Here is a 24800-nt window from a genome sequence, read left to right on the forward strand (position 1 = left end):
ACACACACACACACAAAGATGTAAAGAAAAAACTGCTTGGAATGCAGCCCAGGTGTTAGGTGCACAGAGCCAGTGTTCAGTCCCTAGAACTGTGTATATGGGTGGGACGGCACGAGTCCGTACTCTGAGCACTCAGGAGGCAAAGGCAGGTAGTCATACAAGTTCAAGGCTAGCCTCAGCTACAGTGAGTTTGAGATTAGCCTGAGCTACACAAAACCTTGTCTCAAAGAGACAGGAAGGTGTTGAGTACTGGAGATTCAGTCCACCATCTCCTGGCCCTGTCACCTTCATTGCCTTCACGCCTACTGTGTGTGTGGTCACATGGTGGCACCTCATGGCACCTGGGAAGCAGAGAGAGAAGGAGCCCAGATCCTGCCCTAGAGCATGCCTAGCAACCAACTTCCCACATACCCTACCCCTGCCAAGCGGACAGCAGCCCCGAGGGCACCTCTGAAAGCTTCACAGAGCCAATCTGTAACACATGGACTTTCAAGGAACACTCAAGACCCAAACCACACCAGCCATACACAAACACAGATAAATCAAAATAGTGCCACCTCACAGAGAATAATGGAGAGGATCAGGTGAGAGCAGTGTCACCTCTGGAGGGCGCGAGGCTGATTCGGGCCACATCACCCTGAACTTGGACTGGCCTGCCAGTCGCAGGAAACCTCCAGTCCCGCACTTGACCACAGGCAGTTTGCCTGGCAGTTCTTGGGACCCAAACTCAAGAGCTTGATGATGCTCCTAATGGGTGAGGGTAAGGCTCTGGTTGAGGAGCCTCCTTGGACACAGGCTCCCTCTGCCTTTGTGCCTCACAGTGGCAACTGTCAGCCGTGTATCCTTTGGGCCTTGGAGATCACAGGCAAGTGCAGCTTGAAGGGACAAACCCCACTTCTTTTTGAATTTTGTAGCATAGCATCTTCAAATGTAGCGTGGGATGAAACTTTGGAGAACACAGAGTTGAAATCAGAAACACTTTCCCCCACCCACTTTTTCTCCCCTCCTGGAAACACCCCACAATAACCCTATCTATCTATCTATCCATCTATCTATCTATCTATCTATCTATCTATCTATCTATCTATCTATCTATCTATCTATCTATCCATCATCTATCTATCATCTATCTATCATCTATCTATCTATCATCTATCTATCTAGCTATCATCTATCTATCTAATCTATCTATCTATCTATCTATCTATCTATCTATCTATCTATCTATCTGAGGCAGGGTTTCATGTATTGTAGCCTAGCCTGGCCTCAATCTTGCTGCACAGCTGAGCATGACCTTGAAATTCCGATCCTCCTGCCTCCACCACCTGAATGCTAGGATGCATGTCTGGTCTCTGCAGTGCTAGGGAGAGAACCCAAGGTTTTGTATCTGGTAGGCAAACACTGTCAACAGAGCTAATATCTAACCCAAAAGAGTGGGGCTTTTGAAGACCAAGGCTTGGTGAGTACCTCAGGCTGAACTCACTCCTTTCCTAGCCACCCGAGTGCTGAGATTACCTGTGGGTCTACTGCCCACACTGCCCCCACTGCAGGGGCATTTTATTTTATTTTTTTTTCTTTTCTTTTTTTCGGAGCTGGGGACCGAACCCAGGGCCTTGCGCTTGCTAGGCAAGCGCTCTACCACTGAGCTAACTCCCCAACCCATGCAGGGGCATTTTATACCCACACCAGGAGCCAATCACACTGGCTCTGGCCAGCTCTAAGAGGCTTCCCATTGGTTCTAGGTCGCTCTTCTGTAGCCGTAATGAAACATCACGATCAGAAGCAAAGAGTTTACTGCATCTTACAGGTTAGAATCCACCGCCTGGAGGGCAAGAGCTCAAGGCAGCAGCCTGGAGGCAGAAACTGAAGCAGGCATCACCGGAGAGCTCTGGTTCTCTTTCCCAGGATGGCTCAGCCTGCTTTCTTATACAACCCGAGGAGTGGAACTGCTCACAATACAGGCTGGCCCTTCCACATCAATCATTAATACAGAAATACCGGCAGGAAGTGGAGGAGCACGCCTTTATTCCCAGCACTTTGGAGATAGAGACAGGTGGATCTCTGTGAGTTTGAGGCCAACCTGGTCTACAGAGCGAGTCCCAGGACTGTCAGAGCTCAGTTACACAGAGATACCCTGTCTCAGAGAACCAAAAATAAATTAATTAATAAATAATGAAATACACACACACACACACACACACACACACACACACACACACTCAGGCCATTCTAATGGAGGCAGTTCTTCAACCGAGAATCCCACTTCCCAGGTGACTCTGGCTTGTGCCGAGTTGAAGAGAACTAACCAGCCCCAGCATTTGTTCCCACAAGGTATGATGTTCTCAAGGCGATCTTTGACGAAGTCTAGTACAGGAGTTTGGCAAGAGAGGTTCAGAGACACATAGAGGTCAGGTGGCCATGTGAAAGGCAATGGCTGGAAATAGGAGTTCATAGGGCCAGACCACCCGGAACCCCAAGAGGGGAGGAAAGGCAGGAAAACCTCTCCCCTGCCATCGGAGGAGGGCACGAATACCACACTACCATGGACAGTAAGCGTTTCATCTCCAGAGCTGTGAAAATAAATTCCCGTTGCTCTGAGCACCCAGTTGTGGCCATCTGTCACAGCAGCCTCCATCCGGATCCTAGCACGTGGCATGTCCTTACACAGGGTAAAGCTGGCATAGTCGATGGAGGAGGCGAGGCTATGGGCAAACCTCAGTGAGCACCAACCACATGGGCAGTAGAGAGTGGCTGCTTTCCCCACCTAGGTTGCAAATTAGTACCTGCGGGGCAAAGGGAATCTACGTGTATCCAGGACAGCCAGAGACACCCAGGGAAAGGAATGGCACTGGGGCACAGTGTCCCTGGCTGCCCCTGTGTCCTCCCTTCCCCTCCCTGATGTCTGTAAACCCTACAGCTCCCAGAGTCTAGCTTAGGGCCATGCACAGGGGAAGCACACAGTAAATACCAGCTAATGATGCTGATGAAATAATTTGCAAAATAGGAGCTTGGGGACCCTGAGGCGTGACATCTGCACGGAGCCAGAGCCCTCGGGAAAATGAGTTAATGAAAGATGTCTGAGGGGTGCCCAGGCACCTCTGTGTGCCCACAACGCACGAGAGGGGGGAGGGGAGGGGAGAAGGAGAGGGAGAGGGAGAAGGAGAGGGAGAGGGAGAGGGAGAGGGAGAGAGAGAGGGAGAGGGAGAGTCAGAAACCGATGTCCTATTTTATGAACCACACTGGTGACATCACTTTCTGTTGGTCTCTTTAGGGGACAGACATGACTTGAGACTGGATGGCCGAGACTCAAGGCCATTCCAGAAGCTGGGGTTCATTCTTCCTTCAATCTCCACCCTTTTCACTGACTGCTTCAGGGTCACAGTGTAGTCCTAGCTAGCCTGGGGTTCACTACATAACAAAGCTAGCCTCAAACTTGAGGCAACTGGGCTGGCAAAATGGCTCAGCAGGTTGCCACCTTGACAACCAGAGTTCAATTCCTGGAATCTCCATAAAGCAGGAAGAAGGGCTGGAGAGATGGCTCAGTGGTTAAGAGCATTGACGCCTCTTCCAGAGGCCCCGAGTTCAATTCCCAACAACCACAGGGTGGCTCACAACCATCTGTAATGGGATCCGATGCCTTCTTCTGGTGTATCTGGAGACAGCTACAGTGTACTCATATACATTAAATAAATAAATCTTTAAAAGCTTTATCAAAATACAAACTCACATACTGTGGAATTGCTCCATTTAAAGTGTACGACCCACCGTGTGGTGAATTCTTGTAATCCCAGTGTTCATAAAGCTAAGTAGGAGGGTGAAGAATTTGAATTTGGGTGGTGGCACACGCCTTTAATCCCAGCACTTGGGAGGCAGAGGCAGGTGGGTCTCTGTGAGTTTGAGGCCAGCCTGGTCTACAGAGTGAGTTCCAAGATAGCCAAGGCCATAAACAAAGACAGACTACAAAGAACCTGTCTTGAGAAAACAAAACCAAAAACAAACAAACAAACAAAAGGATTTGAAGCCAGGCTGGGAAATTCAGTGACAGTCTCTGTTTAGGGGAGGAAAATGAAACAAAACAAAGTAATAAAAACCATGTGTGGGATTTTAGTACGTCGGGTTTTCTCTCTTGTAAAGTTGCATGCATTTGTGTGTGCACATACGTGTGCCTGGGTGCATTTGAACTATGTTGAACCTGTGGAGGCCAGAGAATAATTTGCAAGAGTCAGTTTTTTATTTCCATTATACAGGGCCTGGGATTGAACTCGGGTTAGCAGTCTTGGCTGCTTAATGACTGGCCACAGGCCCCAGGGCTCTCCCTATCTCTACCTTCTCAGTGGGATTACAGGCAGCACATGTGTCCAGCTTTTACATTAGTGCTACAAGTCAAACTCAATTCATTCCTCATGCACAGCACACACGAAATCAACTCTCATCTCAGCCTGATTGCAACTGTTTCTAGCAGACATTTTGGTGACATTAATGATGTCACAGAGCCAGGCACAGTGTCACACACCTTTAATCCCAGCACTCCAAGGCAGAGGCAAGTGGATCTCTGTGAGTTCACGACCATTCTAGTCCACCAAGTGAGTTTCAGGACAGTCAGGGGTACACAGGGAAACCCTATTCCATTTTGTTTAAAATGACATCCACAATGGTTTCTAAAGTCGTTTTTAACCACCCTGGTCAGAAACCTTCTTCTCCGTGCCTGAGGCCAGCTTTCCATTTGCAGGGTTGTCTGTTCCGGACGTGACTGGCTTCATGCACATCCACTGTACTGTCTTCCGGGATCACCTACATTATGATGAATGCCAGGACTTCTTTCTACTGCTCCAGGCCGTTCTGGTCTGTGTCTGTTAGTGGGCCCTGGATATGCCTCACATTCTGCCAACCCTCCACTGTGTTTGTTCTAATAGACTTGGGGGCCGGGGGATGTTTCTCTCCTGTGTCACCCTTCTTCCAGCATTAGAATCCTCCGGCAAACAGAAACTGTCCTTTGGCCCTGGTCCAGTCCAAAGAACCTGCTTCTGTAAATACTCTCCCACATTCCTGTCTTAAAATCTCAACAGCATTTGTCGATCTCATTTTTGGTAAGCCCATTCCACAGCATCCCAGTGAATCAAAGTTAATTTTGTGTTCTGCTGCCCACTGTATCTGGAACCTTCCATTGAGTACTGTCGGTCAAGGTGATGAGTGAAACCCGGATTCCCAGCCCTATGCGGGACAGACTCTGACTCTCGAGTTTCATTCTTTGCGTTCTTTGTCTATGCTACCCATGTACACCACAACCAAGGGACGCATGGGAAACTGACCGCTGTGGAACTTGCACCTTTGAGTCCGCTGGTTCAAGCGCTGAAGGCGGCCAGCAGAGGGCGCACACTCTTTTCAAAGCTTGTTCACGGAAAGAAATGAGCATGCGCCGGAATTTGCGTTTTCCGGCAGAGTGGCGGAACTGCGTGCCGTTTGGGTGTCATTTTGCGACAGCCCCGTGCGACGCTCAGCGGCAGTGAGGCTATCATGGCGTCGCCCTTCAGTGGGGCACTACAGCTGACCGACCTGGATGACTTCATCGGGCCGTCTCAGGTGGGCCGGCCAAGGGCGAGTCGCGCAGGAGGAGGGTCCGGGCCTGGCTGTGCGCCTCGGGAAACCGCTCTCTCTTGTGTCTTTTCCTGAGCAAGAGACCCGACCCGGGGCCCAGGGCCCAGGTCCTCTGGCAGTCTAGTTCCCTTCTTACTAACACAGACAACTGAGGCCAGGGATGGCCGGACAACCCGGTTACTGGGACCGGGACCATGGGAGTGCTTAGTGGTGACAGGCAGGCTTAGTGTTTAAAAAAAAAAAAAAAGATTGGGACTGTTATGTGGCCTTCAACTACTGTTCCTAGAAGTGTCACCGAGCTGGTGATGCAGAGACATGGTTGGGGCTGGACAGCTTCCACACACCTGTGAGACATCCCTTCCCACATCTCTCTCAGAGCCAGTTTCTTGATCTCTGTGGACAGGGACCATGTTGATGGGTCAGGTGAGATGTCCACTTGGTCCACAACCATAGCTAATGTTCCTGACCTTGCCTTGAGGAAGACAGCCACCCCTGAAAACAGGAGCTGCTGTCCTTGCTGGGTATTCCCTTGTCTCCAGAGCTAGTGGTCCTGTAGCCATGTCCCACGACCGGTAAAAGAGGGGTTGACCTGGCACACAGGCAGGATGAACTGGGGCATCTTACCCGAGACTGACATCTTCTGGAAAGCCACCAAGGTTCTGGAAGCAATAACAGGAGAAGGGGGAGAGACATTAAGTCTCATCTGTGGTAGTAGGTTGGAGGTGACCTCTAGATGTTTCCAAAGAAAGCCTTCCTGTCCACCCAGGCCTGTTGACACACTGGCCTCTGGTGGCCTGCTGCTATCTGCACTTAAGAGGGCCAGGCTGGTCAGGGCTTCTGCATTAGCGTGCATATAGGACTCACACCAGTCTTCATGGACCTGGAGAGTAAGTGGCCTTGGTGACATTTTCCTCTTCTTGTATAGAAAAGGGTGGGCGACCAGAGTTCAGCATGGCTTTAGTGGCAGGAAGGAGGTAGAACTGGCCTTGGTGGCGAGCTTCACTTCGTGGCCAGTAGCCAGCCATCCCTGAGGCCCACCATCTTCCGTCCTCCATCCGAGTTGCTATCTCCTAATAGAGCCGGTTTGGGTCTTTTCCTGGTGCAGAGTTGCATCAAGCCGGTGACGGTGGCTAAGAAGCCTGGAAGTGGGATAGCCAAGATCCACATCGAAGATGATGGCAGTTACTTCCAAGTGAACCCAGTAAGGAACCAGAGCTTTTGCCACGTCCCTGATGGGGGCTGGCGGTGGCCGGAGGAGGGAGGCTGGGGTGGGGATCTGAAACACACATCTTCTGCCTTTCCCAGTCACAGATGAGGCCACCGTGAAACTCCTTGCATCTCTCTCTCTCTCTCTCTCTCTCTCTCTCTCTCTCTCTCTCTCTCTCTCTCTCTTCCCCTCCCTGGTCACATTCACTGACCCTGGGGAGCTGAGACGGTGAGCAGGGGTGCCCATGTTGGGCAGCCAGTCCGTCCTGGTCTGCGTGGGGGAGCCCTTTTGCAGAGATGGTGGATCCTCTCCTCCTCCCTTGTCCCCTACGTCTAGTAGCATAAGATTTTCTGGGTTTGATCCCCTCGAGCCCTTCTGTCCTCTAATCTGAAGGTTAGGTCCTGATATCTATTAAAATTAACCCCGACTGGCTGCCCTTTGCACTCTAAGGAATCCCTTCAAAGTCCGATGCACCACTGCCCTGAGAAGTGGTGCCCAGCCATGGGGCTCTGAGTAGGAGAGGAAGCTTGGGTAGGATCAGGGGATGGCTGTGCAGATCCCCATAGACAGTGACGAGCGGGATCAAGCTGTAGCAGCGAAGCCCGGCTGTTTGTCTACAACAGTGAGTGACTTCATGACACTCTGTGGCATCAGCTAGACACCAGTGTACCAGAGGCCCTGGTACACAAGCAGTCTGTCCCATGGATGGACGGACAGAGGAAGGTGCCCACCACCACTGGGCTGTGCTTTAAGGACAAGTGGCCTCATCTACATGGTGCTGCTGCCGCCTGGGCCTGTGGTTTCTTGTTGCGCTTAGCCTCAGGTTGGAGCATTGGTACCACGCATGGGTTCAGAGAATAGCTGAAGGGACTTCAAACCCTCTAGCCTTACTTCCCTCATCAGTTCGGATCCCTGCAACTCAGCGGGCCCTGGCTCAGACCATTTCTGCCTCTGTAGCAGTGTTGATGGGTTCAGTCTGGCATCACGTTGGCATGACAAGAACCACTGAGGGTGTCCTGGAGACCCTGATTTGAAGACCAGGGTCCTGGGTCTATTCTGTCAATTCTGATGGTTGTTACCACCTGTACAGCCTTTTCTCCCATCCCCCACCCTCTCTTCCTTCATCCATTCCTGGCTATCCCTCTTTTATTCCCAGCCTGTCCCCACAGACCAGAGAGCAGCAGACCAGTAGCAGGTCTGTTACTTCTGCACTGACTCCCGAAGCCAGCCTTGCTCATGGGGTCCTCCAGTCAAGCCTGTGCCAAAAGCTAGAACTTGATGTCAGTGTGAACACCTAGGGTATCTAAGGCATCTGTGTATTTGTGTGATACACACTTAAGTTCTAAAAGCTGGGTGTCAGGGATGAAGCTAGAGCCGGGGAGTGGGGCGTTTGCTTGGTGTTTGCAGAGCCCTGAATTCCACCTACTGTCATGAGAAAAAAAAAAAAAAGAAAAGAAAACAAAAGTGAAAAGGTGTTGTAGGACCCCAGCCTGCTCTCATGCTAACTCTTGGTGGCGTGAGTGGATGTCAAAAGGGTACCTGTCCATCCCCCATAAGACTCTGTGCTCCAGATTTTGCTCGCCTGCAGGATGGAAGAAGCCAGAAGCTGGAGAAGGCCAAGGTCTCCCTGAACGACTGCCTGGCCTGCAGTGGCTGTGTCACTTCAGCAGAGACGATACTCATCACCCAGCAGAGTCACGAGGAACTGCGGAAGGTTCTAGATGCTAATAAGGTAAGCAGTGGGGCTCAGCCCCAGCCGCCTACAGCATATTCCGTTAGGGGAAACTTGGCTGGTCCACCCGTTTGGCTTCCTGCTTCTTTAGGTTTCGTAGCTCTCACATCAGTGGTCTCTGTTAGACCTGGAGCTCTGGGTTGGGTTCAAAACGTCACTGTGGCCGACTGAGGTGGGGCTGATGGGCTCGGTGAATCTGTACAAAGCCAGCAGAGCCAGAGGCTTCTCTCTCTCTCTCTCTCTCTCTCTCTCTCTCTCTCTCTCTCTCTCTCTCTCTCTCTCTCTCTCTCTCCTCTCTCTCGTTTTATAGGTGGCAGCACCGGGTCAGCAGCGGCTCGTGGTCGTGTCCGTCTCACCGCAGTCTAGAGCGTCACTGGCTGCCAGGTTTCAGCTAGACTCCACAGACACTGCCAGGAAATTAACTTCATTCTTCAAAAAAATAGGTAGGCGCAGAACCTTGAGTGAACCGGGGCGGCTGGTTCCGGGACTCCTCCCGCCCCCAGGACACATGTCACTCAACCTGAAGTGAACAGTAGGGGCGCTCTCCCGAGTGCGACTTCAGGTTGAAGTTTCACGGTGATGGTGAGGTCAGGACCTTAGGAGAGAAGCCAGCTGAGCTCTGACTTTGTACTGTAGTTGACTGGTCACTGTCCCCTGGGTGGTATTGGTGTTTTGGTTTTCTGAAACTAGATCTAGGTCGGATTGGTCCTGAGCTGCCTTCGAGGAGCAAGTGCTGGAATTGCTTGCAGATGCCACCTTTGGGTTTGTTTGTTTGTTTGAGGCAGGGTCTTACTTTGTAACCCTGGCTTGTGTTGACTTCACTGTGTAGTCAGAGCCAGCCACAAACATACAATCCTCCTGCCTCAGCCTCCCTAGAACCTGGATTACAGACAGTGTGCTACTGCCCCAGCTTAGGTTACTGTTTGTTTTTAACTTTTTTTTACATGTATTTATATTTACATGTAATTATTTGAGTGTGTACATGTGTGTGTGTGTGCATGGGTCACGGGACTATTCTCAGGACTTAGTTCTCTTCTTCTACAACGTGGGTTTCAGCATCAACTCAGGTTATCTGGTTTGACAGCAAGGACCTTTCCCTACTGAGCTATCTTACTGGCTCCGGAAACTGTTTTTCACATCTGTTGGGCTGTGGCTTGGGTAACCTTTGGCTGACTTCTGTGCCAGGAGTTGGGGTGGAGGAAGACATGGGTGTTTTGAAAGCCCCCTGCTAAACCAGAGTGACCAGCAGCCTTTCCTGGGGAAGTGGAGGGACTGGGTATTCATGGTGCTACCTCCACAGAATGCTCCTCCTGCCTGTTAGACGACCTGGTACCTTATTGTCTACCATGACTGTAGTAGGCAGGCACCCCGTGCTCCTGTGTGACCCTTGCCATGGTACTAGGAGTCATTGTCAGTCCTCAGAGTCCTAAGGAAAACCAGCATGGGGGTGGTGGTCCTGGTGAGTGTTCAGTCCAGCCTCATCCCAGGACAGTTCCCAGCCTTAGGGAGAACCGAAGAACCAGGAGCACAGCCTTCCCCTGGGATCCTGCAGGAGCTTTAGCTTGTGGACTATGCCAGGCTGACATAAGTCTACGTCTCACCATGCTGAAAAGCCCACTGAGTCTTGTCTACGTGGTCCATGCAGGGTTATAGCAGTGTGGTCATACGGGTAGCCCTAGCCTTTGGGGATGGCGTCATCAGGAGGCAGTTGGGGAGCAGAGGTCTCTATATGTATCTCAGGTTGGTCTGGAGGAGGCCAAGCCCTACTGGTACAAAAGGCTTAAACACATTCAGAAAGGTGCCAAGAAAAGTATGGTTTTAGGAATTCTCTCTGCAGTTTGATGGTGGGGCCACTGGGCAGCTCTCAGGTCATCCACACAGCTGGTGCTGTACCTGGTAAAACCGTGCTTCATAAGACCCCATATGCCGTGCTGCCCTGGGGCAGAGCCTTGGCCTGTGGTCCACAGCGCTGCCCCACTCAGGACAGAGGTGTTCAGGTTTCTGCTGCCGTTGGCGCTAAGGCACCTGCTCACCTTCCATCGCTTTCCAGGGGTGCATTTCGTCTTCGATACTGCCTTCGCAAGGAACTTCAGCCTTTTGGAGAGCCAGAAAGAGTTTGTGCAGCGATTCCGAGAACAAGCCAACTCCAGAGAGGCCTTGCCCATGCTGGCTTCCGCCTGCCCAGGTGTGTCCACGGCTGCAAGGTTGTTCAGTTGAAGTTAGGATGCCATGAATACAGCTTGACATGGAAAATGATGGGGGCGGATTGTCTTTAGAGAAGGGTAGGAATGTCAGCGCCTAGGAGGTACCCAAGACATCGCCTGGAATCGCTGGTCCCCGTTGGTATCGTCTGGGTACCAGCCTTCCCGTGACAGTGATGACAGGATGGGTGTTTTAATGCCACAGTCATTTTCTGTATGAATCGCTCCACCCCCAGAATGTCATGTCACTGCCAAGAGGCGAGCTGCTCTTTGTGAACCACCCCCAGGCCTGCCCTATGCACACCCCTAACCTGTTCGTTCCTCTTGGCTCAGGCTGGATCTGCTATGCTGAGAAGACACATGGCAACTTCATTCTCCCCTACATCAGTACAGCCCGATCCCCACAGCAGGTTATGGGCTCCCTGATCAAAGACTTCTTTGCACAGCAACAGGTAACAGGACTGGGCATCCCCGGGCAACGTATGAGGAGTGGGAGGTGGCCTGCTGGCTGGCCTGTGACCATGGTGCCTTCTGGGGGTGTCTGGGTGACTGAAACTTGATGGTGGCTGCAGTGGAGTGACATTGGCCTTAGATCAGTCTTGCTCAGCTAGCCTGTTACTACCTAGGCTGTCTTTTGTCAAGCATCAGGGGGCCTGGGTCTTATAGAAAAGCACTTCTCACACCCAGGGGTGGCTTAGACTCCATGTTTAGGGAGCAAGAGACCAAGGGCATGAAGCACACCCCGCTGACAGGATGAAGAAGGGAACTGGCTTCTGTAGTACTGCAGCCACAAGCACTGGCATCAACCCTGTGCGTTCCCTCTACCTGTGCACATCCACACTTCCCTCATCTGTGTTGTCTCCACTGTGACCTGACCTTTCAAAGGCAGTGAGAACTTGTCTTCTGTGCTGCAGCTGCCTGTTAGGGACAGAGGTGGCAGAGACGATACGTGGCCCTGGTCATTTGATGGCTCAAGACAGCTCTGCCTCACCTCTCACACTTCTGAGCTTGGCTTAGATGGGACTGAGGCCTTCTATACTCTCTCTGTAGCTCCTGACTCCTGACAAGATCTACCATGTAACTGTGATGCCCTGCTATGACAAAAAGCTAGAAGCATCCAGACCTGACTTCTTCAACCAGGAGTACCAGACCCGTGACGTGGACTGTGTCCTTACAACAGGTGCAGTTGTCATGCATAACTCTGCCCTCTGATCCACAAGGCTCCCATGGAGCCAAGCACTGGGGCCAGGGAAACAGCAGGGCCTCCGAGCGCCTCCCAGGATCCTGCGGCCAATGGAGCCCAGTATTGTATCCTTCTGGTTCAAAAGTGAGGGCAGGCAGGATCTCATCCAGTCCCTGTGGATCACACCTCCACCCTGCTTCTAAGTGGAGTAGCCTCTCCACTGAGGAGTGGATGCCTGGACTGTCAGAGTGGCCCTGACTCCCTTGACAGAGCTCCAGGAAGGAACGTCTTCCCATGGGTCTGCAGGAGCTGGCTGGACTCGCCATCCCACCACAAGCTAGAGGAAGCGTCCCTCTGCGGATGCAGACGGTGCAGCCATTTCAGATCATGAGAGCATGTGTGTGGTTCCTCTGTAGGAGAAGTCTTCAGGCTGCTGGAGGAAGAAGGGGTCTCCCTCTCAGAGCTGGAGCCTGTGCCCCTGGATGGCTTGTGAGTAGGTGGTGGGGACTGAGAAACTTTATTTGGGATCAGATGCTGCCTGTGGGGTGGGGCAGTGTCTTGTCCCCTCCTTTCTACCCAGGCTGCCTTCTGGCCGACTCCAGACCTCCCCAGAGCCTGGCTGGGGCCCAGGAATGGCTGAGTTTACAGTGTCAGAGCAAAGCCTGCTCTTGAAGCCACCCGAGCTTCCCAGGGCCGCCATAAGAGCAGTTCTTAATGTCTGACTACCAGAGACCTCCGCACTGACCTGCCCCTCTCCCAGAACCAGGAGTGTGTCTGCTGAGGAGCCCACCAGCCATCGGGGCGGAGGCTCAGGAGGCTACCTGGAGCACGTGTTCCGGCATGCAGCCCAAGAGCTGTTTGGAATCCATGTGGCTGACGTCACCTACCAACCCATGAGGTCAGCAGGGCAGGCACTGGAGTGAATTTGGGGGAAGCCCCTGGAGCTTTGGCACACGTGTGTCTCCTCTTATAACCATGAAACGAGGACCAACAGGCCAGAGCACTCGCCTCAGTCTCGGCAGACCCTGAGCCGGGGTGGTACGTGTGGGGACTGGAGGATGCCTGTGTGGGTGTTGGCACCTGGGCCTGGGGTTTCACACCTTGCTGGGTTTTGTGGTTGCCCTTTGGAAAGATAACCCTATGCTAAGATCAAGGTAGGGATGAGTTTACTGGTGGGGCCGTGGATGTGAGCTACACACCCTTCTCCATCACGCTTCCTTGATACAAGCAGGAAAAGACAGAGACAGCTGGTACTGCACTGAATCCCAGAAGGCTTCCGCACCTGGGCGGGGACAGTCTCATGGCAATGTGCATTTTCACAAGCCTACTCCTGCACCTTCAGGAACAAGGACTTCCAGGAAGTGACACTGGAGAGGGAAGGCCAGGTGCTGTTGCGCTTTGCTGTGGCCTATGGCTTCCGCAACATCCAGAACCTCGTGCAGAAGTTAAAACGAGGCCGCTGTCCCTACCATTACGTGGAAGTAATGGCCTGCCCTTCAGGTAGTTCCTCCTAGTATGGGCTCTGCCTGCTGGGATAGAGTAGCAGCTTTCCACCAGTGGAAGCTGGAAGGGGTTGGACAGGAGGGGGGCATATCCCCCTCGCCACATCCAGGGGGTCAGAGGGCTAACCTGACTCCCTGTCCCTGCCCCATGCTCTACCACAGGCTGCTTGAATGGAGGAGGTCAGCTCAAGGCTCCAGATACGGAAGGCAGGGAGCTCCTCCAGCAAGTGGAAAGACTGTACAGCATGGTGAGGGCCGAGGCGCCCGAAGATGCACCTGGGGTCCAGGAGCTGTACCAGCATTGGCTGCAAGGCGAGGACTCAGAGCGGGCCAGCCACCTGCTGCACACGCAGTACCATGCTGTGGAGAAGACCAACTCAGGCCTCAGCATCAGGTGGTAGGAGCCCTGAGTCTGTGAGAGCCCTGGGGGCAGCACCAAGACTCCCAGGAAGACTGTGTGGGTATCCGCAACAAGGCCCACGCAGAACATGCCAGAGGCCCTCAGTTCAAGGAGAGCTCCATGGACGGGTTGGATTCTTTGCTCCAGTGGGGCACTAGCTGCACATGGGTCCTGGCCATACATGATCTGTGTCTCTGGCTGGTAATGTTGCCTGCAGCCCACACACCTCCAGGGTCCACACTGAGATATGCAAGGTGAAGTGCAGGCAGGATCAGAGATACCCAAGTAGGTTCAATGAGATTCCAGACTCTCTTCCTCTGGCCTGCCTTCTGGCTGTAGGTGTCTGAGTATAAGGGGTTTCATTTCTGTGGCTCACCCCCAAAACTACAACGTGTAGGGCAGATATCAAGCCTGAACCTAGTGGGGCATCCAATCTTCTACAAACTGCCTGTTTGCTAGGGTCTTGGGCTCTGGCAGTCTGTCAGCTCCCAGCCTCTATGGCTTTGAGAACGTCAGAGCTGGGTCTCACCACTAATAAACAGGTCTGCACCTCTGATATCTGCTGTGTGTCTGTGGTACCACACTGGGCCTTTCAAAGTTTTATTCACCCTCCTCAGTCCCCAGGATGTATGTCTCTGGACCCACAAGAGCTCCTACAGATCACACTTGTATGGCTCCATAAGCAGTCAGGGTGGCAGGGGCTCCAGTCGGCCTGAGGTCCGGAGGAGTGTGGAGACAAGCAGGCTCCCCACACAGTTCACTTTTCCTGGCCTGTGCTCAGAAGCCCCCATTGTAAGGCCAGGAGTGCCCGGACCTGGGGCTGTGGAGGCTCCGAAGCAAGCTGGAAGCGTGCTCGCTCCCTGCAGAGCACCTCCAGGACCTGGGCTGGTGCCACCTGGCCTGTGAACGCACGGACCGGATCCTCTCTGCAGGGAAGAGTATGCTGGGGAATTGTGGGGCTGGCCAGCTGCCCATGGGGGCGGGGCCCAGCAGGGCAGTGGATGGAAGGAGGCCCTTAACAAATGCCCTTCTCTGGTGCCAGGGACATTCAGCTCAATAAATAGTCCCTAGATACCCTCCTAACTACTCAAATGACTGCCAAAGAGGCCCTAAGGATGCCAGGCTAGTCCTGAGACTGCTCCCTGGGGAGACTAACTGGCAGTGCAGACAGCCTCTTGAGGTTGTCCTACCCGCTGATACGGCTCAGGGCCACCACAGGAAGGCCTAGGACACAGCCATACTTACGTCACCCTTAGGAAAGGGTTGTACATGAGCTCCTCGCCCAGCGTTGAAGGCACAGTAGGTACATCATCATCATCCCTCTTCTGCAAAGAACAGGCCCCTGATTACAACTGGGCCCCTGACAGCCAGCAGCCACGGGGAGGTTAAGGCACAGCAGGGCAAAACCTAGCATTCTGACTCTCCAATGATTCCCTTTCTAACTCACCCCAAACTTCAGGAAGGCTACTCCCACCCCACCCCCTTTTATGGAGCAGGAAATGCATGCACCTGGGCCCAGGACAGCTTAGCTTGCACGTGGCTGTTGCAGGGCTCCACTTTCTGTGCAAACTCAAGATTGCTCAGTGTATGCTCATGACCACAGAACACCTTCTGTAAGAAAAAGAGGCTCAGTGAGCACACGCTGTCCCAGGCCAAAGAAGGGCCAGGCACTCCTACCCCTGACCCACCCAGGTCCACACCACCTTTACCAAAGCAGGACAGCTACAAAAGCATAGGTTAAATACCAGGAGGAAGTCCAGTGCCAAGCATGTGGGCCCCACAGGAGGCCAAGGCTCACCGTCTGGGGTGGAAGGGTACCCAGAGTCTTGGCCAAGCTCTGGTACATCTGCTGGGCAGTGTCCTCCAGGTGCCAGCCACAGCCTGCCACTGACAGAGCATCTCCTAGGGAGCAAAGAGGGTCAGAAGGGGGTCGGGAGGGCACAGTGGAATTGGGTTGGTAGGTGAGTCCAGGCTGCAAGGTACCAGAGAAGAGGGCTGGTGGGTCCGGGCATTCATCCTCCCACAGGAAGTAGCTCATGTGGCCAGAGGTGTGGCCCGGCGTCAAGAGGCATCGCACGTGGATGGCCCCAAACTGCGATGGTGAGGCATTGGACCCGTGAGGGCCAGTGGGCAGGCCGGGGCCAGGACCCTCCCCACCTCTTCTGGATACATGCTCACCTGAAGTTCCTCTCCGTGTTCCAGCCTGCGGGTTAGCGCGCAGATCCGCTCATCTGCTCCCATGATAGCCAGTCCTGGCTGCAGGCGCGCCAGCTCTGCATTTCCACGTGTATGGTCCCTGTGGAAATGTAGGGGCCTGGTCAAGTCGGGGTACTAATGGAAGAGTCTGTTTTAGGCCTCAACACACACCCTCTTACCAGTGATGATGAGTGGACAGCACCGTGGTCAGAGACACTCCCTCGCGGCCAGCAATCTCCAGCAGCTGATAAGGATGAAGTGACAGTGCTGCAGACGGCCAGGTGGGCCACCCACCCCATACTGGCGCACTAGGTTCAGGTGCTTAATTCCACAGGGACCCAGGACAGCAAGAGTTAGGGGAGATAATGGACCGACAATTACAATTACTGGGGAACTACAAACACCAAAGGTAGCCATACTCCATGGGAATCCAAAGATAATACATCAAATTATTTAAAAAATCAGGGGGTAGGGTCTGCTCCGGGAGTCCCCTGATGGCATCCTTTGTCGGCCCTCACCCTCTTGGGCACAGCCACGTCTACAGCCACGGCCTCCCGTGTGTGTTCCTCAATGATCAGGTACATGTAGTTGTCTTCAAGTACCGGGATGACTTTGACCTTCATAGTCGCAGACCTCAGCCAGTCCGCAGTTCTTCAACCTAAGAAATCCCTTCTGAGTTGCACCGGGCGGGTCAGCCACACACACTGGGGGCACAAAGAAAGAGTTGCTCCGCTACCCAGGAGCTTCCGAGAGGAACTGCTTCAGTTCCAAGCTCCAAGACTCAGGGGCTACCTGCCCTGATCACCTCAGACCCCGCCCATTGTCCTAGCTTCAACTTCTCGGAAAAGCTACACAGCATTGCGGATTCTAGCTCCGCTCCTGATCCCTGTAGGCCCCGCCTTCCTCAGCAGACCCCGCCCCTCTCAACTGCACCAGGATCCCAGACCTGGGTCGACCTCGTTCACTCGCACATGAGCCGCCGATCTAGTCCTGGAGAGAGTGTGGCCGCTGCCCACCGCAACATCACCACTCCTCAGTCGAGATCCTGGGTGAGTGAGTGATGCAGAGACCTGATGGACGGTGGCAGGAACTGCGCATGCACAGAAGTAACCACTCTCACCGGTTGATCACAGTGGCGCAGTGCGCATGCTCCAATTCAGCCTCAGGCAAGGGCACCTCCTAAAGTTAGCATTTCTGGTTCCCAGGCTGAGCTAGCTCCCAAGGTCCACAGCCCACTTCCCTCAGACAGAGGCTGCTGATGTTTGTCCAGCTAGTTCACCTGCCAGTGTTGACAGAGGAAAATATACAAGGGTCTAATACAGTGGTTCTCAACCTGTGGGTCGCGACACTTAAAAACGGAGGGGGTCAGCTAAGACCATTGGAAAGCACAGATACTTACATTACGATTCATAACAGTGTCAAAATTACAACTTGAAATAGCAATGAAATAATCTTATGGTTGGGGAGTCACCACATGAGGAACTGTATTAAAGGGTCTCAGCATTAAGAAGGTTGAGAACCATTCACATTTTGATCATCCGTCTTGAGTTTCATTTGTTCTATGCATCTAGGGTAATTCAAGCATTTGGGCTAATAGCCACTTATCAATGAGTGCATACCATGTGTGTTTTTCTGTGATTGGGTTACCTCACTCAGGATGATATTTTCCAGTTCCAACCATTTGCCTACGAATTTCATAAAGTCATTGTTTTTGATAGCTGAGTAATATTCCATTGTGTAGATGTACCACATTTTCTGTATCCATTCCTCTGTTGAAGGGCATCTGGGTTCACTCCTTCTTTAAAAGGGGAACAAGAATACCCTTGGCAGGGAATAGAGAGGCAAAGATTAAAACAGACACAGAAGGAACACCCATTCAGAGCCTGCCCCACATGTGGCCCATACATATACAGCCACCCAATTAGACAAGATGGATGAAGCAAAGAAGTGCAGGCCGACAGGAGCCGGATGTAGATCGCTCCTGAGAGACACAGCCAGAATACAGCAAATACAGAGGCTAATGCCAGCAGCAAACCACTGAACCGAGAATAGGACCCCTGTTGAAGGAATCAGAGAAAGAACTGGAAGAGCTTGAAGGGGCTCGAGACCCCATATGTACAACAATGTCAAGCAACCAGAGCTTCCAGGGGCTAAGCCACTACCTAAAGACTATACATGGACTGACCCTGGACTCTGACCTCATAGGTAGCAATAAATATCCTAGTAAGAGCACCAGTGGAAGGGGAAGCCCTGGGTCCTGCTAAGACTGAACCCCCAGTGAACTAGATTGTTGTGGGGAGGGCGGCAATGGGGGGAGGATGGGGAGGGGAACACCCATAAAGAAGGGAAGGGGGAGGGATTAGGGGGATGTTTGCCCGGAAACCGGGAAAGGGAATAACACTCGAAATGTATATAAGAAATACTCAAGTAATAATAATAAAAAAAAAAAAAGAAGAAGGAAAGGTATTAGAGGAAGGGATAGGTGCATTTGGTTAAAAACATTTATATGTATGAAATTCTGAAATATTTATTTGATTTGGACGGAACAATCCATGGTTATGTCTTTGGGTAAAATAAAGAACAGAAATGAACTATAAAAAAAAAAAAAAGAAGGTTGAGAACCACTGGAAATAACTACAAATCCCTATGGGACGATGTGCATCCCATATAAAGACAAATCGTGTCTGTAACTACAGGTACAGGTTTTGCATTGTCATGCACTCTCCCCAGCTGGCCTGCAAGACAGAGAGGGCGTGTCTGTTTTTTGCCATGAGGGATTGGGGCCCAGGAAGGAAAGGATGTCATTTGTGGATACCACTCTCCCTAACCACTAAACTGCCTTGCCCCTCCTTGTAGGCAGGATAGGCAGTCTCTAAGATCAACAGAGGCCTTGGCAACACTGACAACACTCCCAGTAACAGCAAGGAAGCAGGCCACCATCAGACGAATTGGAGGCCAGGGCTTCTTGCCTCTATGGAGTATAGGGCAGCCCCAGACCCCAGGCCATGGGCCTCACTTCAAGTTGCAGAGAATGTGAGTCCCCCCACAAGATACTGATATTTTCTTAGAGTCCTTCCTTTTCTTTTTTTTTTTTTCTTTTTTCTTTTTTTTTTTTTTTTTCCGGAGCTGGGGACTGAACCCAGGGCCTTGCGCTTGCTAGGCAAGCGCTCTACCACTGAGCCAAATCCCCAACCCCCTGAGCTAAATCCCCAACCCCCCTTCCTTTTCTTAAATGACCAGAAGGGATTAAGTCCCTGGATCCTGTGTCTGTCCCTGCTCAGGGAAGGGGCTGGCCTGGTTCAGGGGGTGCTGAAATGCCTCCATGAGAATTGGGTCCCCAGTCCAGGCCCAAGACCCACCTAGGTGTGGGTTGATGGTGCCTTCTCAGGTTGTTCCAGGAGCTGAGGACTGGCTGCCAAGAGTTTCCGGGAACCCAGCCCGGGCCACTAGCCTGGAGACAGAGCCCCAAACACATCTGGAGCTGAGTGAAGAACAGCAGTTGCAGGTGGATGAGGGGCTGTGGGGTCGTAGTAGGAGCAGAGAGCCTAAGAAGCCACTGGCAGCCTCTCTCACCCTGGTTACCCACAGATTTCTAAGGAGCTAGTTGACCTGCAGATCGCAACCCATCACCTGCGTGAACAGCATGAGGCTGAAGTCTTTGAGCTGAGGAGAGAAGTGAGTAGCCAAGCGAGCTATGCGTGTCAGCCTGAATTCATTCAGGAACAGAGTACACAGCTGGACAAGCACCATTAAGGGGTTCAGGTCCCTGAGAGTGAACATATACTTTTGTGTCTGTGGACCTCTACCTGGCTCCTGTCCGTGTGCATGTACCCACGTGAATATCTACTTACTCCAGGCGGTCCAGCAGCTAGCTGGACCCCAGGTCACCCTTAATCTCCGCAGGTTCTTCGACTGGAAAGTCGGGTGCTAGAGCTGGAAATGCGCGGAACTGGTGCCTGCCAGGGACAGACAGTCCAGCCAGCAGCCAATCCAGGGCAATACCAGGTGTCACCACAAGAGGTCAGTGGAGGAACCCAGGCCTGAATGTCACCTACCGCAGACTCTAAGGTTACCAGGAACACTTAAGAGAGCTGCGCTGAGCACCTGCACAGGGGCAGTGAAATGGGTGTCTGCTGCTCCCTCCCCTCTCCTCCCCTCTCATCCCCCCTGTCCACGAAGATGCAGCCCACGAAACGCAGGCTCTCAGAGCCTCAGACAGCCACCTAGCACAGGGATCAGCCCACGTGTGGTGAGTTTAGTGTCTGTCTTCTTCACCCTACAGCCATCGGGAGGCCAGCAGAGGCTGCAGGAGGAGCTGAAATGGGTTCTGGAGCATCACAGAGTCAGGCAGCAGGCACTGGAGACACAAGTGTGAGTTTCACCTCACCGAGAACAAACAGAGCCCAGTGGTCAGAGAGATCCCCCTTTGGGGGATGAGGGAGTACCTCACCCTAGCCTAGCTGAGCCTGTACTGTGTTCACAGGAGAGCCCTAAGTCGGCAGTTGCAGGGAGCCCGAGAGGAAGCCAGGACAGCTGGTCAGCAACTGGCTGCCCAAGCCATGGTGAGGGTTTACCCACCCTGGGAGCCTCGAGGCTGGCTGGGAGTCCTACAAACAGAGCACTCTTGGGTACTCCCAGGTGCTGTCCTCCTGTAAGGACCAGCTCCGGCAGGCTGAGGCTGAAAACGCTCAGCTGCAGCTTCAGCTGAAGAAGCTGAACGAGGAGTACGCCGTCCGGCTGCAGCGCTATGCCAAAGAGACAGCGGTAAGCACTCTGGTTATGTGCTGTAGTGGTCAGGAGTAGACGGTGAGATTTGAAGAGTGCAAGTCTGGCCTGGGTGGGCTGGGCAGACAGTTACAAGGAATCTGTGGACCCGGGTCCCTGCATAGCCAGCTAGGATAAGGGCTAAGGTTAAGCTCAACCATGTTACCCAACTCCAGCCCAGCTCCTGCAGCATGGCTGCCTAACCTGGTCCAAACCCAGCCCCAACCCCAGCTCTGTCCTACTCAACCCCCTCCAGGAGACTTCCAGTAGCACAAATCAGGCATCTCTCCAGGCTTTCCTGGAGGCTGCTCTGCAGGACATTCGGGCCGCACACAGAAGCCGAGAGCAGCAGCTGGCTCAAGCAGCCCGGGCCTACCGCAAGCGCCTGGCAGATCTGAACCAGAGGCAGGAGTTGCTGCTAACCACCTGCAGGTGGGCTCTACCCTGACCAGGCACCTGGGGTGGAATGGGCCCATGTAACCTGTACTGTATGCTGCAGGAGCAGTGCCAGGCACAAACAGATCCCAACAGGTCACATGGTACTCCCAGGGCTACTTTTGCCACAGCCATCAACCTGGAGCCATCACCCCTTGCACTGGGCCGCTGAACTCAGCCACCCAAGGGAAAATGAGGTAATACTGGGACCCAGGTGCCCCCTCCCTGCTGCCCAAAACTGCCTTGAAGCCCAGAGCCCCAGGAAGGACTCGCCCCTGGCCTGGTCCCAAGCTCAGAGCCTTTGAGCAGCTGGCCTTCTTCAGTCAGCCAAGGGAACCCACCATGTCTGTTTACAGTATGGCCCATACAGGACACTGCTACTGTACCCAGAGAAGGGATCTGGTGAAGCTTCCAAGGAGGACAAGTCACAGCCACTGTGAGTGCTTTCTGTTGGTGGAGAGGAGGTCTACAAGTCAGGCAGAGAGAGCCAGAAGCTGCACAGCCTTCATTCATTCTAGCAAACTTGCTGCTGGGTAGGGTTCTCTTATCCCTGCTCTGGGCTATCTCAGTTTGTATGGGGAACACTGGTGATCATTGAACATGGATGGTTGCTTCGTTAAGTGTCTAATAGATAAACTTGGGTTTGGTGGCAGCTGACAGCCGGGTGGCCTCAGCAGCAGTAGCTTTGGGCCTCTATACCTGCCATATACCAGGCAGGCTCTTGGGGTAGTACCTCCCAAGGATTGGGGAAGAAAACACCCAAACCTGGTATAGACCAGGGGTCACTGAGCTAGTCAGAAGATTAACCATGTACAGACGCTCCAGGCTCCAGTCAGTGCTGTGCTGTCCTAAAACCACACAGCAGGTACTGCACCTGGCTTGGAGACTGCCCCTCCTCTCCTTCCGTCAGGGCCCTAGACACTGCATCCTGGGTCCAAATCCAGCAGAAGCTGCAGGACTTCTCCCAGGACACCCAGGTAGTGGGGAAGGAGTGGTGGGGATCCCCTCCCTACACCCACCCTGCCATGGCTCATGACTCATGCCTCCACCAGGCAGAGCTAGAACGGGAACGGGCACAGCTGATGGTCCGGGCCACCATGGCAGAACAGCAGCTTTCTGAGTTACAGGAGTATGTGGACCAGCACTTGGGCAGGTAGGCTGGATGTGACTCCAGGGTCCTAATCTCGGTGGGAAGAAAAGAACCCATGGCCAGACAAGTGATTTGTCTGATCATCCCAATCAGGTACAAGCAGGAAATCCTGAAACTGAGGAAGTTGGCGAATTCAGGAGATTCCCAAGGAGTAGAATCTATGCCTTCCACTAGGCCCCGGCGTCCAAGGACTCGGAGTCACTAGGTGTCTCCCAGAAAATGCTCAAATCAAATCTCTCACAGCCAGCATGGAACCCTCTGGACGCCCACCCCCAGAAGTGATTCCCAGAATATACAAAAGGCAGAATTGAACCCACAGAGTCTTTATTTTATCCAATCAGCCAGCTTGTCAAGCAGGGGCCCTAGGGATCTAGGTAGAACTGGACTCTGGGATTGCCTTGATGGGCACCCCACTGGAAGACACAGCTGGCCCAGCACCGTGGACATCATAGGCCCAAACTCTGTCGGTGCCCTCGCCCACCACGGCTACAGGCTTCCATGTGGGAAGGGGGAACCGTCCAGACACTACACGGGCCCCTGCAGGAAGCTCCACTTGCAGCTTGTCCTCCAGCAGAGGGAGCTGTAGGAAAGAAAAGGAGGGCGGAGGGCACAGGAACAGGTAAGAAAAAGCTGTGCCATCCAACTGGGCCCAGAACATATTCCAGGCCTGAGAGTATCCAAGAGCCAAGACTGTGGCCCTGATCTCCCAGGAGGACAGCAGACCCACGACCTACCACACTGGGAGCCAGGAACACAGACACGTTGTGACAGTCCCTGAGGCTCACCTGTAGGAAACAAGGATAAAGGCTGGGGGCATGGGGTCCCTAAGGTAGGGCCTCTAGTCCACCCAGATATCAGCATGATAGCCACTCAGAGCATGAAACTTGGGAGATAAAGGTGTGATTCAGTCGGCAGAGTGCTTGCCTAGCTACACGAATCCCTGGGTTTGATCTCCAGTTCTGCATAAACTAGGTCTGATGGTGCGTGCCTGTAATCCTGGGCTAGTTTGAGATAAGCCTGGACCAGAGTCCACATCTCAAAGAAAAGAACGAAAGGAAAGGAGGGAGGGAGAAAATCAAGTTTGGAGAGAGAGAGAGAGAGAGAGAGAGAGAGAGAGAGAGAGAGAGAGAGAGAGAGAGCGCGCAGGGAGGATCAAGTTTGGTGGGGTACCTTCCAGAGATCTTTTCGATGGTAGCAGACACTCCCGGAACAACCGGCCCTCCAAGCATGCAGCCGTGCAAGTCCCACAAGCCACGGGTTCAGCTCATACCCCACAGCTGGACAGAGACCACATTGGTGGGCCGCCAGCACCTATAGGAGCCAAGAGTGTGGGACCTGGATGTAGGGAATGGGGCCACCAAGGGAGGGACAACGAATATACAGACACAGGCCTTACGATCCTGCCATCACCAGAGCCTAGATCCACCATTTTTCCAGGGCGACCTCGCAACAGTGACAGCACGTTCTCAACCTGCCGGGCACTCGCGCCAATGTACGGCACCTGAATAAGGAATTTGGTGGGCTGAGGCTAGAGTCACATAGGCAGACGCACCAGGTTGGGTGCCGTTGCGTGCCTACTAGATTTCCTTCCTTAAATTAATACCTGCCACACCCAGGGCAGCCCTGCCTACTCTCCAATCATAGGCCGATACCCCTTCAGTAATTCAATCCCAGCTTCATTCATTTAGCCTTGGTCATGATTATAAACCCAGGCTCTGCAACTTATTGGTTTCAACTCTCCGTGTATCGGGTTCCCTGTTTAGGTCCCGCGCCATAATTAATCCCGCCCATCTTTACACTATCTACAGTAGTAGCCTTGATCCCACTCATTTATCTTTGTCTTGCACCAGTTTTGGTCCCTCTCCTTCCAAGACTCAACGCTGCACCTGCAGTCTAAGAGGCACCCGACGGAAGCCCGGCTGCAGCAGCAGCGCCCACACAGTATAGACGGCCAATCCCGAGCCTGCTGCCGCTTGCAATAAATCTAGCAAGCCCAGCCGCTTCTCCCGCAGCTCAGTCAACGCTTCGGCTGGGTCGTCTTGATCCATGATTGAGAGACACGCAGTTCAAGGTCGTACTTCCCAAGGCTCCGGGCTGGTAGCTGGAAGCCGTTGCCTTCCCCTCTGCACCCCCGGCCTGAGCTGTGCTCTGTCCGCTCCGAGCCTACACTAGCAGCAGCAGCCGCCGCCGCCGCAATAGCAAAAGCCTAGGTATCCGCCCCATCAGACGCCGGAAGTGGAAGAGGCCTCCGCAGCCAGTCCGACACTCATTCTTCTCCGCCCAATCAACCGGGGGGCCCTCCTTGGGTTCCGAGTGATGGTTTGGGGTCGCGATGACCCAGGCGGTAGATGGGAATTACGGAGTTTGCCCCGAGTGGGTCTACGGTCCGAGACATACAGCGGCCAGCTTCAGGGTCCACTCTACAGACAACCATA

General features: G+C 53.2%; 4 protein-coding genes across 8 annotated transcripts; 2 read left to right on the top strand and 2 right to left on the bottom strand.

The window, feature by feature from the left end:
• The first annotated feature begins 5494 nt into the window (after window positions 1–5494).
• Window positions 5495–14376, top strand: Ciao3 (cytosolic iron-sulfur assembly component 3). The gene is made up of 11 exons (XM_032911923.1): window positions 5495–5580; window positions 6701–6796; window positions 8391–8534; window positions 8845–8977; window positions 10585–10719; window positions 11069–11187; window positions 11786–11915; window positions 12335–12407; window positions 12679–12816; window positions 13261–13418; window positions 13583–14376. Exons 1-11 carry the CDS (start codon window positions 5515–5517, stop codon window positions 13819–13821), a joined length of 1431 nt encoding a protein of 476 aa, XP_032767814.1. The 5' UTR covers window positions 5495–5514; the 3' UTR covers window positions 13822–14376.
• Haghl (hydroxyacylglutathione hydrolase like) lies at window positions 14377–17106 on the bottom strand. Of its 4 annotated transcripts, XM_032911925.1 has the most exons (9): window positions 16963–17106; window positions 16535–16720; window positions 16196–16260; window positions 15999–16116; window positions 15804–15912; window positions 15619–15722; window positions 15330–15431; window positions 15066–15145; window positions 14377–14746 (listed from the first exon to the last, which is right to left on the bottom strand). In XM_032911925.1, the coding sequence occupies exons 2-9, from the start codon at window positions 16637–16639 to the stop codon at window positions 14578–14580; spliced, it is 852 nt and encodes a 283-aa protein (XP_032767816.1). In that variant the 5' UTR covers window positions 16640–16720; window positions 16963–17106; the 3' UTR covers window positions 14377–14577. The 4 variants fall into 4 exon arrangements, with proteins under 4 accessions (XP_032767816.1, XP_032767815.1, XP_032767817.1 ...); XM_032911924.1 differs by having other exon boundaries at window positions 15619–15912; XM_032911926.1 differs by having other exon boundaries at window positions 15619–15912; window positions 16196–16337.
• Window positions 16988–22677, top strand: Ccdc78 (coiled-coil domain containing 78). Its single transcript, XM_032912631.1, is given in 14 exon segments — window positions 16988–17065; window positions 19405–19521; window positions 19605–19691; window positions 19920–20036; window positions 20299–20387; window positions 20500–20578; window positions 20655–20780; window positions 21037–21212; window positions 21330–21366; window positions 21368–21412; window positions 21572–21651; window positions 22126–22192; window positions 22268–22368; window positions 22459–22677. Coding segments are annotated over 14 exon segments (1311 nt in total). The 3' UTR covers window positions 22571–22677.
• Window positions 22668–24800, bottom strand: Antkmt (adenine nucleotide translocase lysine methyltransferase). Of its 2 annotated transcripts, XM_032911928.1 has the most exons (5): window positions 24252–24796; window positions 23762–23866; window positions 23536–23676; window positions 23100–23150; window positions 22668–22945 (listed from the first exon to the last, which is right to left on the bottom strand). In XM_032911928.1, exons 1-5 carry the CDS (start codon window positions 24411–24413, stop codon window positions 22736–22738), a joined length of 669 nt encoding a protein of 222 aa, XP_032767819.1. In that variant the 5' UTR covers window positions 24414–24796; the 3' UTR covers window positions 22668–22735. The 2 variants fall into 2 exon arrangements, with proteins under 2 accessions (XP_032767819.1, XP_032767820.1); XM_032911929.1 differs by lacking the exon at window positions 23536–23676 and having other exon boundaries at window positions 24252–24800.

Source organism: Rattus rattus, chromosome 9 (genome assembly GCF_011064425.1).
Source record: "Rattus rattus isolate New Zealand chromosome 9, Rrattus_CSIRO_v1, whole genome shotgun sequence".
In the NCBI taxonomy this organism is placed as follows: Eukaryota; Metazoa; Chordata; class Mammalia; order Rodentia; family Muridae; genus Rattus; species Rattus rattus.

Excerpts from the sequence above, each read along its gene's own strand:
- Haghl (XM_032911924.1), bottom strand. The coding sequence starts at position 16,639 with ATGAAGGTCAAAGTCATCCCGGTACTTGAAGACAACTACATGTACCTG. Across the intron at positions 16,261-16,534 it reads ACGTGGCTGTGCCCAAGAGG|CTGCTGGAGATTGCTGGCCG; the intron begins GTGAGGGCCGAC and ends CATCCTTATCAG. Across the intron at positions 14,747-15,065 it reads AACCCTTTCCTAAGGGTGAC|AGAGGATCCGGTCCGTGCGT; the intron begins GTAAGTATGGCT and ends TCTTCCCTGCAG.
- Antkmt (XM_032911928.1), bottom strand. The coding sequence starts at position 24,413 with ATGGATCAAGACGACCCAGCCGAAGCGTTGACTGAGCTGCGGGAGAAG. Across the intron at positions 23,677-23,761 it reads GCTCTGGTGATGGCAGGATC|GTGCTGGCGGCCCACCAATG; the intron begins GTAAGGCCTGTG and ends TGGCTCCTATAG. Across the intron at positions 22,946-23,099 it reads TGTTCCTGGCTCCCAGTGTG|CTCCCTCTGCTGGAGGACAA; the intron begins GTAGGTCGTGGG and ends TCTTTCCTACAG.
- Ciao3 (XM_032911923.1), top strand. The coding sequence starts at position 5,515 with ATGGCGTCGCCCTTCAGTGGGGCACTACAGCTGACCGACCTGGATGAC. Across the intron at positions 6,797-8,390 it reads GTTACTTCCAAGTGAACCCA|GATGGAAGAAGCCAGAAGCT; the intron begins GTAAGGAACCAG and ends GCTCGCCTGCAG. Across the intron at positions 10,720-11,068 it reads GCTGGCTTCCGCCTGCCCAG|GCTGGATCTGCTATGCTGAG; the intron begins GTGTGTCCACGG and ends CTCTTGGCTCAG.